Source organism: Henckelia pumila, chromosome 1 (genome assembly GCF_033568475.1).
Source record: "Henckelia pumila isolate YLH828 chromosome 1, ASM3356847v2, whole genome shotgun sequence".
NCBI classification, from domain to species: domain Eukaryota; kingdom Viridiplantae; phylum Streptophyta; class Magnoliopsida; order Lamiales; family Gesneriaceae; genus Henckelia; species Henckelia pumila.
The window spans coordinates 134,100,472-134,111,456 of NC_133120.1; the positions used below are offsets into that span (position 1 = coordinate 134,100,472).

Genomic DNA, 10,985 nt, shown 5'->3' on the forward strand with positions numbered 1-10,985 from the left:
GGATTGAAGTGCTTCCTTGAACTTCTGAGCTCGGCCTCTCGTAACCGGTCCTCGTGGCATCTCCAACGGATCCTTAGTCACTTTATCAGCATGCGAGCCATCCATGATCGCATCACGAGTCAATTGTAAAAATTGTCCTTTCAAACGACATGAAGGAGAAGGTAATTCAAGACATGGTTTTGCTATGAGAAAATGGGGAGATCTGAAAAATTTAAATCAACATATTGATAGAAGAATGCAAAAACAATCTTCAAAAGAAATCGAACAAAATCGGTTGCTTCTAAAGGTTTCTATAGAAAGTGTGAAGTTTCTAGCGATGCAAGGATGTGCTTTTAGAGGACATGATGAATCAGTAAACTCTACAAATCGTGGAAACTATACTGAATTGATAAAGCTGCTAGGAAGATTAAATCCAGAAATTGGTGAAATTGTTCTGGAAAAAGCAGCCAGAAATGCCAAATATACCTCACCGTTGATTCAACAAGAGATTTTGAAAATTATTGCTGACACTGTTAGAGACAAAATTCGGGAAGAAATTGGTGATGCCAAGTTTTGTATTCTTGTCGATGAATCCGTAGATGGATCTAATAAAGAACAAATGGCTATTATTTTAAGATATGTTGATCAGAATGGATTCATAAGAGAACGCTTTTTTGAAGTTGTGAATGTTGAAAATACAAATGCATTGACTTTGAAAAAAGAAATATGCAATGTATTAAATCAATACAATCTCTCCGTCGAAAATTTAAGAGGGCAGGGGTATGATGGTGCCAGCAACATGCGTGGAGAATGGAATGGACTACAAGCTTTATTTTTGAAAGATTGTCTGCATGCTTATTATGTTCATTGTTTTGCCCACAGACTACAACTTGCTTTAGTGGCAGTTTCTAAAGAAGTACATGATGTGTGGTGTTTTTTTTTCGAAACTAAGTTCAATTATCAATTTTGTTGGCTCTTCTGCAAAACGTCATTGTCAGTTGAAATCAATTCGAGAAGCCGAAATTAATGATTTGATTACATCAGGGGAAGTTGAGACTGGTACTGGAGCAAATCAGGAATGTTCTTTAATACGAGCTGGAGCTACTCGTTGGAGCTCACATTATTACTCTGTACGAAGATTGATTGATTTGTTTAGTTCAATTTGTACACTGATTCAAGATCTTATTGATGGAGGTTTGAATAGTAACATTCGTGGAGAGGCTAGAGGTTTGTACTTGGATATAAAATCGTTTGAGTTCGCATTTATCTTGCTTTTGATGCGTGAAGTTTTGGGAGTATCGGATATGCTGTGTCAAGCATTACAAAAGAATAACATAGATATTTTGAGTGCCGTGAATCTGGTGTCTACTACCAAATCGGTTCTTCAAGAGATGCGAGATGATAGATGGGAAAGTTTTCTTTGGACTGTTGTGAACTTTTGCGAAAGTAATAATATTGATGTGCCTGATTTAGATGACCGTTATATTCAAGGCACAAAACGTCATTATCAGCAAAAGAATAATATAACAATATGTGATCACTATCATTTTGATATATTCAATGTTGTTATAGATTTTCAGTTGATGGAGTTGAATGATAGATTTTCCGAGAATGCAATGGAACTTCTTGCTCTTAGTGATGCTTTGAGTCCTGCCGATGAGTTCAAATCATTTTCACCTCAAATTATTTGTTATCTGGCTGATAAGTTTTATTTTCAAGACTTTACTGGAGAAGAAAGAGAAGATTTGAAAAGACAGTTGGATCATTATAAGTTTGATGTGCTTCATGACACATAATTTCAGAAACTTGATTCTCTTCATCACTTGTGTCAAACATTGGCTATGACCAAAAAGTCACATATTTATCCTTTGATTGATAGGTTGATTCGATTGTTGTTGACTCTTCCAGTTTCTACGGCAACGACAAAGCGAGCTTTTTCTGGAATGAAACTTATCAAGACACCAATTCGCAATAAAATGGAGAATGAATTTCTAACCAATTCTATGGTTCTTTATATCGAGAGGGAGATTTCTCTTTTTATTGATACAGAGTTCATTATTGACAAATTTGATATTTTGAAGAATCATAGGATACTTCTTAAATAGGATTTTAATATATTTTTATTGTTTATGTTTATACTTTTCATTTTTGTTTACTTGAGGTAATATAATATGGTGCATATTGCTTTTATATGTTTATTAAGTGTACATAGAGACAAAGTTTGCCCACCAGTTTTAAAATCTCTGGATACGCCCCTGATCATATCTCCTGTAAAATAAAAATACACTCCATTTAAAAACAATAAAAAAAATACATTTTGATCAAGAAGTGAAATCCAAGTAGAAAAAAAAAAAAGTGTTGCAGATGGTTTGTTTGAATTAAAAAAAAAATGAAATATCCCTTTTTTCTTGGCTAAGAGTACCAAATAATAGAAATCAAAATCTTGAGTAAAAAATATTTTTTTCCAATTCTTAGACCAAGTAAAGGGGCCATAAAACACTCAACAGTATCAGAGACCATCGTATAATCTACAAAAAAAAAAAATAATAGCTCTCTACCATATTTGGCATACAAACATGGATCAAAACAATATTATAGTCTTAAAGAATTTTTCGGTATTTCAAATTTTTTAGTTGGAAGATGAATTTTTTTGGCCTTGAAAAGGATGAAAATTTCTAAGGTTTACATAAATCCAATTTTGAGAGTACGCAGTTTTTATTTACGTTAATGAGATTTGTTTCTCTTTTATTTATAGATGTGGATTTTAATTTTCTAAAAGCCAATATGTGGAAAATAGGTGGGATCCTAGTAAGATAATTTTAAAATATTTATATTTTTAATGCCAAGTAGGCAAATTCAAATGCCAAATAATCAATTTTTGGAGACTTAAAAAATTTTCGGCCGGAATAGCACCAAAATTGCAAAAATATGAAAGTTAGAGGACTAAATCTCATCTTGGATAACTTAGCGGACTAAAATCGTAATACAGTATTAGACATTTGGACAAATAAATATTATTTTAGAGTTATAGTACATAATCTTGAGAAATCATTAAATATTGATACAAAGTGATATTATCAAAGTTTTCACCAATATTGATATCTGGAATGATGTCTCAAGATTTTAAATGTAAATTTTTTTCAAAGAACGAAGATCAACGAAGATTTAAGGATATAAGTTTTTGAAAAAAATGCATCCAAACATGTTGTAAGAAAGCAAAAAATATCATAAATAATTGTTTCACAGCTTGTGCATATACAACATGGGTCGGAGGGGTGCTGTGTGCAAAAATTTTAAAAATTCAAGGACATATTAATCTATTAAATTGTTATAGGAGGTTTTGTGACAATTATGATTTTTACGGGGTCGGATGCTATTAGATCCAAATTTGAGTTTAAGTTCAAATTTAAGGAATTACAATTTATTTTTTAATTTCTCAAAAAATAAAAGACTTTATACGGATTTGCTAAATAAATAAATTTTTGCTTACGGGAACGGAGAAAGGGTAACGTGATTAACATAACCAGATTCCACCTCTAGCTAGCCTTGTTAAAATTTAGGGCAAACCAAATAGCTGAAATGAATTCAAGATAGACATGGCGGTGTTGAGCTCCGACAAAGTTTTGCAAGAAAATCATGCAAGTGACGCCAACTCCATCACGTCTCTCGCTCTTACTCACAGAGCTCTTTCTGATGTAATGCTTTTTCTTCGTGTTTCCGGGAGACCCATTTAGTAACATCTCGTGATTCGTTACTCATTTTGTTGATTTATGGATTTTCTTGAGGTTTCTAACAGGTTTCTTGCTTGAGTGGATTCGAATATTTGGAAAGACTCGACCTTGGGTTCAACAGTTTGACATCCCTCGAGGTACTGATTCATCCATACAGTTTTTACTTATTTTTTCTCTTTGTTCTGTTGCCGGAGATTGATGCATCCTCAACCAAGTTCTCTTAATCTTTTGTGTTCCTTCAGGGGTTGAAGTTATGTGTAAATCTGAAGTGGTTATCTGTTGTTCAGAACAAGCTTCAGAGCTTGAAAGGGATCGAAGCCCTCATTAAACTAACTGTGAGTAGAGACCAAAGACCAGTACCATCTGACTGTCGTCACTCTTGTTGTGTCTCAATGTATATTATTTAGATTTAAGTAATTATTTTGTGTTTTATGCTCTCCGCTTGTACTAATATGACTATTGGCTGATTTGGGTTTTGAATTGCCTAATATGTCTACTGGCTTCTGTGCCTCCAATCATTGTAAATGAGCTTCGATCTTTGAAATATTTTTGGTGATCAAATTGATAAGATTTAATACCAATGGCAAAGTTTTTCAGCTTCGTGTTGAGATAATTTGTTACAGTTTTAATTTTCTCCTGGTCTTTTCTGTGGCAGGTGTTAAATGCTGGGAAAAACAAGCTTAGATCAATGAATGAGGTGAGGTCTCTTGTGAGCTTACGGGCTTTGATTTTGAATGGTAAGTTTCTTGGCAGTTGGTGACAACAACTTGCTATGTTGGTGATAAATGGATGTGAGGTAGAAATGTGTTAAGTATTTATTCACCGTCCTTTGTTTTCTACTTGTATGGCAGATAATGAGATCAGTTCAGTTTGCAACCTGGATCAGATGAAAGAACTGAATACTCTAGGTACTTGCAAGTTCCTGATTTGTGTTTAACATGCCATTTCATGTAGCCTTTTGATCTTTTAGTTTTAAATAAGCTGCCAGATTCTTTTCTTTTGCTTCACATTCCGTTCATTGCTCAATATTGAATTTCCGAATATGGATAATGCTGCAAAGGATATACAATCTGAAAATAATAAATTAATATTCTCCTGTGCACAAACCTCAATTTGCTTACTTCTTCCTTTGCCTCCCCTCTTGTTCTGCCCTTCTGTTATGAGAAGAATAAATAATCTTTCCAAAAGGATATCTCAACTGTTAGTTGTGCTTTTCTCTGATAAATTTGACTGCATGTTGCAATGCTGTCATAGTTGTCAAAAGCGCACAAAGCGCTCGCTTAAGCTCAGCGAAGAAGCGCACAGTCTGCGCTTCAGTGCACTCCAAAGCGCCCGACTTCCATGAAGCGTTTGCTTTTGTGTGCTTTTTGCGCTTCTCGCTTTTTTGTGTTTTGCTCTTTAAGAGCGCTTCATAGAAAAACAGTTTTTTTTGTTTAAAACATTTCTGCCAGTGGATAAATTACCCATTAAAAGTGTGATTTCTCATCTATTTATTAAAAAAATAGAGCCAGAGGAAACCCCAATATCATGTCACCTCTGCCCTGCATTGCCTCTGCCTCACATTGCCTCTGCCCTCGCATTTCAGCATTTGATACTTGGAAGATGAAAAAGAGGATGATTTTGATATTTGATATCTCATGTTTCATATTTTTGAAAATAAATTGATTTTATATTATTCTTTTTACAATATTTTTTGTGTTGCGCATTATTTTTGTGAAGCGTGCGCATCGCTTTGCGCCTTGCGCTTTAAGCCCCAGGACACCTGAGCGCTTTAATGCGCCTTGCGCTTTTGATAACTATGAATGCTGTATAAGTTATGGGATGATGGCCTCTTATGTTTATGATTTGGAACTCCAGTTCTCTTTTCGTGCAAAGCTGTAGAGAGTTGTTTTCCAAGTAGGTTCTTCTGTATAATGTTAAAATTTTGGAAATTTTAGTTTCTTTACTGTTAAACATATAGTTTCTTGCGCATCTTACCAAGTTTGAGTCTTTATAAGAACATCCTATGAACTCTTTGATTGCTCTTTCTAAATTAACTACTTTGCTTGAAGAATTTGAATATAATCTGTTTGACTGTTTCTCTGGTAAGAACCATATCTGCTGTGAGTATGCATGCGATGATTTTTTCACGATTAGATCATAACATTAAATTAATTGCAAGCTTTCATATAGAACACTGACAGATAATAATTCAAGTTTAAGCACACATTTGTTCTGAATGTCTTTGCAGTTATCTCCAGGAATCCAATCAGTTCGCTCGGTGAATCCTTAATCAAACTTAAATCAATCACTAAAGTATGTGTATTGCTAATTTATTGTCATCAGAATCTGTTTATAGATCAAAGTACTTGTGAATCTTATCATCATTTTCTGTACAGCTTTCTGTTTCTAACTGTCAATTGCAAACAATCGAGTCATCGCTGAAGTCCTGTATTGAGTTAAAAGAGCTTCGCCTTGCTCATAATGAGATCACGGTATGAGTTTAAGCAGGTTTCTGGTCGTTAAGTTTTGAGTTATTGAATCATGACCCCCTATCATACCACTCACCTTTGTTCAAGCTTCGTTTGATTCTTGGTTTTGTTCAACAAGTTCTAAGATCTTCTGGCACTCCTTTCAGACCATTCCGAGTGAGATTTCCCGCATCACAAAACTTCAGAATCTAGACTTGGGGAACAACTTGATATCCAAATGGTCCAATGTAAAGGTAACTTTTGGTTGACTATCATGTTTGGCTCAATTTGATTGTCATCTTCTTTACAACTTGTCTGGTTGTCGTTTCATGATAGGAGCTTGCTCCATTGGTTAGCCTGAAAAACTTAAATCTTCAAGGAAATCCAGTAGCGGAAAAAGAAAATTTAGTGAAAAAGGTACGTATGTTTTGCAGAATTCTTGTTTTCCTACCTTCAAAATATTTGAGATTTAAAATTGAACAACTCTCCACCAGGTTAAGTATCTGCTACCGAATTTGCACATCTTGAATGCCAAGCCAATTGACAAAATTCTTGGCAAGGAGATCGATGAGTCTACTGAGAAGACACAGGATATAGTATCTCGAATTCGAGATGAGGTGAAAACAAGCCATGAATCGAGAAACAAAAACTCAAGTAAAGCCCAGACCATGAATGTGACCATGAATACACGCCTTAAAGACACTAAAAATGCGGCCTCTCAGAGCAAGAAGAGACAATTAGATGAAAAAGACGAGAAGTCAAGAAAAACGAGTAAGGTGAATAAATTGAACGTGGTGGACGACCCAGAAACTCCTTTCGGCGATCTTTTTGCCACAGATACACCTGGAATTCGTACGAAGACCGGTGACGAGAAATTTGATCGTGTGAAGGTGGACAGTACTTTGGAACGAAAGAAATCAAGGAAATTAACAAAAAGGGACAACTTAAATGCGTTTGGGGACTCAGAAACTCCTTTCACCAACCGTTTTCCTCCTGCTGAGCCTGAAATTCCAGCGGAGGCTGGTTTTAAGAGGCTTGGTCATGATCAAATATTTCGAGATTATGATCGGGAGAGCGATGTGATTAGTATGACTATCTATAAGAGGAACAAGAAGCATGTAAAAGTTGATCCTGCTGCACTATCACAATTAGATGTTGGATTAGGAGGGGCATCCTCGTGGGTGTGAATCTAGATGTTTTCATTAATTTTTTGTTTCCTCAAATTCTGGTGGGCGACTTCACTTAAAGTTGCTTGTATTACTTTATTCTAAATTTTTTATTTTATATAATTTGTGTTTCGATTTTTTTTTTTATGTGCTTGATTTCCTTTGTTTCAGAATCTAGGAAATGTTTATGCTTTTCATGTTAATTTTTGTATTTTGTTGAAGAAATGTGATTCTAGGCCCGTCAGTATTCGAAAATTAATTGAGGATGATTCATCCAATTAAATCCAAAATTGCTTTGAAAATTGTAATCTATATTTCGAGTAGATATTTTGGAATATTAATTTGCTAAGTATTCGATTTTGGGTGAACGAAAAATTAATTAATTGATATTGATGTATAAGGGTCAATTTGTGCCGTGGGGAAGTGCGAGTTGTCCTACACAAAAAGATTTAATTTTTCTATTTCTATATATATACTAGGGAAAATTGCATATATAACCCTTGCGATATTCCGGGTTCACTGATAATCTCTTGTGTAATATTTTTGAGCTAAAACCCCCCTGTGTTTTCGGATTTGTAGCACAAGCATACCATTCAGAATTTTACCATAAAAATGACGAAATTGCCCATATCTTATCTTCCCAAAGAAAGTACGAATTGGGAAAATTGATGTGTGTGTTTTGTTCGTATGAAAGAGAGGGTCACAGATTGGGGTTTCTTTGGAAGATTGGTGGTCAGAGTTGGTTGAAAATTAAGGAAAACTAATCGGCTTCGTGGTGAGTACCAACGTAAGATTGGAGTTGTAGCTCGACATATTGAGGGGAAAAAATGAAGAGAAAAATGTCAAGGCTTGTAGGGGAGGTGAAGAGGAGTCTAAATCAAGCTAGGAATGTCGGAAATACGGCTGACCGGAGTCGTGATCGGAAAAGATGAAGGTGACGAGTTCAATGGTCGAACTGAATGGGTATGATTTAAGGGTATTTTGGACAAAACTTATAAAAAACCCTTGCATTTTCGCATCTATCAGCGCGTGAGCCACAAAACACAGCAGGAGGGGTGCGCGTGCTACAGATCCGAAAACACAGGGGGTTTTTAGCTCAAAAAAATTTCACAAGGGGTTATCAGCGAACACGGGATTTCACATGGATGATATATGCAATTTTCCCTATATACTATTGTGCATGTTGTGGTAGTGATTGAGTGATGTGGCAGTCGAGTATATGCCACTAGAATGTGTGACATGGCGGCAGTTGAAGGCCCTTAGATTGAATTAACAAGATGAAGGATTGTGATGGTTCAGTAGTTAGATCAAGATATGATGTATCAGATCGAATATGAAGCCTAGAGACACATCAATTCGTGAAAAAGCCCCTACAACGTTTGAACACATATATATACATCCCAAATCAGAATGGAGTTGTAGTGACATGCACCGTAATCACCTAATAATAAAAACCTTAGGCATGCAATTAAACAATAGATTATCATAATCAGAAATATACTGCGAAAACTCAAACTAAATAAATAAATTAATACCAGTAAGATAAAACCTAGTGGCCGACCTTGCAATCCTGCCTTGGTCACCACCCAAATATCCAAATATCTAGGAGAACTACCTGCAACTGCCCCGTCGAATTGGTGTTCAGAAACAGTACGAGGACGTGAGCATAAAATGCTCAGTATGAGAGTATGAGTATACAATATATATGTGCATGTATGCAATTGTACGGGTACCAAGACACAAGGTCAAGAACAAACGAGGGCCTTGGGTAGGTAGCACGCTGTGCCGTCGCTTCAGGAGGTGAGCTACAAACCCAACTGATGGTGACCTGAGACAAGTCCATGTGTCCAACCATGAACTACAAGATAGGGTAAACACCCTACTACAGGAACAAGGATACAAACTCAAGATGATCATGCATGCAGCATAATAACATGTCATAATATATGCAGATAAAATCCTGACATATAAATCATGCAACATATAATACATGCATACTCAGTCAGGGTATCTTGAACAGTACTTTCGTACCTTAATCTACTAGGCAGTCCTAGAAGCATCCATCTAGGATTCCAAGCCTATCAACAACACTAAAATTCATAATAACCATGCATCATCTAACATGCTCAAAAAACCTTATTTAAACTATCGCATACTCCATATTTTCTATAAGGAGTTAGAGCTATACTGTAGTAACCCGCATCTCGATTTAAGTAATTACATGATTAATCAAAACTAAAAATATGATTTGATGAACGGATCTTCCTTTGGCGATCGGACGCAACGTTCCCGACCCGAACGGACGCAACGTTCCTCAGAACGGACGCAACGATCCTTTAAAGACAGGCAGACATGAGGTGGCTTGATGACTAAGCTACAAGTTTTGACAAGTGTCGAACATGCAGGAACGGACGCAACGTTTGTATCTGGAAAATTTGCTTATAAATAGAGGATTTCTGATTCAGAATTTTCATATCGATTTCCGAGTTTCCTTTCTTCAGTTATATAGTGTGAGTTATACACTTGAGGGCCCTATCGGTAATAATAGAAGTTCTGGAATAACCAAGGTGTGGTTATAGTCATCCGGAACTAGCGACTCCAAAGGGCTTACGATGGAGGAAGGTATGGTCCGGGAATCTATTTAAGTTTTAGGAGTACTTATTAGCTTAGCTAAGGCTTATAGAACTTGTGCAGTGATACGGTGAACTTTTGAATATAGGCTTAGAACCTAGGATCCTACTATACTTGAACTAGCCTAGAGGTACGTACACATTGACTGAGATTTCCAACGAGTATACATGTTTATATGTTGCATTTATTTGACATTATTATGTGGCATGATGTATGTTTTACCGTTTTCTATACTCATATGTCATGTGCACATACACGTTGAGCCTATACCTTGATATACCTGATTATAGAGCCTCTCAGATCTATACTCGATAGTCTGTCACTGAGAGTACCGCGACGGCGGGGACATGTATGTCTGACTACTTTGGTGTACTAGACGAGTATGGTTGCACCCAGTGTTGGAACACGGTCGTTCTCCGGATCGAAAAAGAAAGTAATACCCGGTGCAGCGGAAGTTTTAAAATTTTATATGGAACGATTCCATATGGGCATCAAATTCCTACGATTAAAATTGATAATATAAAATTTAAACAATATAAATTTTACCTTAAAATCTCGAAGCGAGATTATGGACACCAACAGATTAATCTGCTCTTGTTGTATATCCCAGGAACCGATGAACGAACAATTCTTCAATCAGGTCCACGAACAGAAGTTTAATCCCTCTGATAGACTGCACTAGAAAGTCTATCAGAAGTTTCTACGAAGAGATAGAACAGATATGATCTGTTAAATCAGTCTGCAAATTCAAAAATTCACAGACTGAATTTTCGAACACAGTAGGGGAGGGGGGCGGCCGAATTCTCTAGAGAGAGAGCTCTAGGGTTTTTGAAAATTATGACCTATGTTGTTTAATTTCTGTACTGCAATAACTTATTTATAATGTGGGATGCTAACAGCTTAGGGCCCATTAGTCATAAGTTCAAGCCTGACAAGCAAAGCCCGCATGTTCAAAAATTAATATAAAATTCATCGTGACTCAGATTGATAAACCAATTTCACCAATGTGCACAAAAACCATTTCTGCA

At 36.0% G+C, this 10,985-nt stretch overlaps 2 protein-coding genes across 2 annotated transcripts; both read left to right on the forward strand.

Annotated features, from left to right (window-relative positions):
• Nucleotides 1-235: 235 nt before the first annotated feature.
• On the forward strand, nt 236-1,775 carry LOC140874043 (uncharacterized). Its single transcript, XM_073277322.1, has 2 exons — nt 236-895; nt 978-1,775. Exons 1-2 carry the CDS (start codon nt 236-238, stop codon nt 1,773-1,775), a joined length of 1,458 nt encoding a protein of 485 aa, XP_073133423.1.
• A 1,722-nt stretch (nt 1,776-3,497) lies between these two features.
• On the forward strand, nt 3,498-7,454 carry LOC140874848 (uncharacterized). Its single transcript, XM_073278290.1, has 10 exons — nt 3,498-3,674; nt 3,776-3,847; nt 3,953-4,045; nt 4,366-4,447; nt 4,562-4,618; nt 5,941-6,005; nt 6,089-6,184; nt 6,328-6,414; nt 6,497-6,577; nt 6,655-7,454. The coding sequence occupies exons 1-10, from the start codon at nt 3,576-3,578 to the stop codon at nt 7,345-7,347; spliced, it is 1,425 nt and encodes a 474-aa protein (XP_073134391.1). The 5' UTR covers nt 3,498-3,575; the 3' UTR covers nt 7,348-7,454.
• The last annotated feature ends 3,531 nt before the right edge of the window (nt 7,455-10,985 follow it).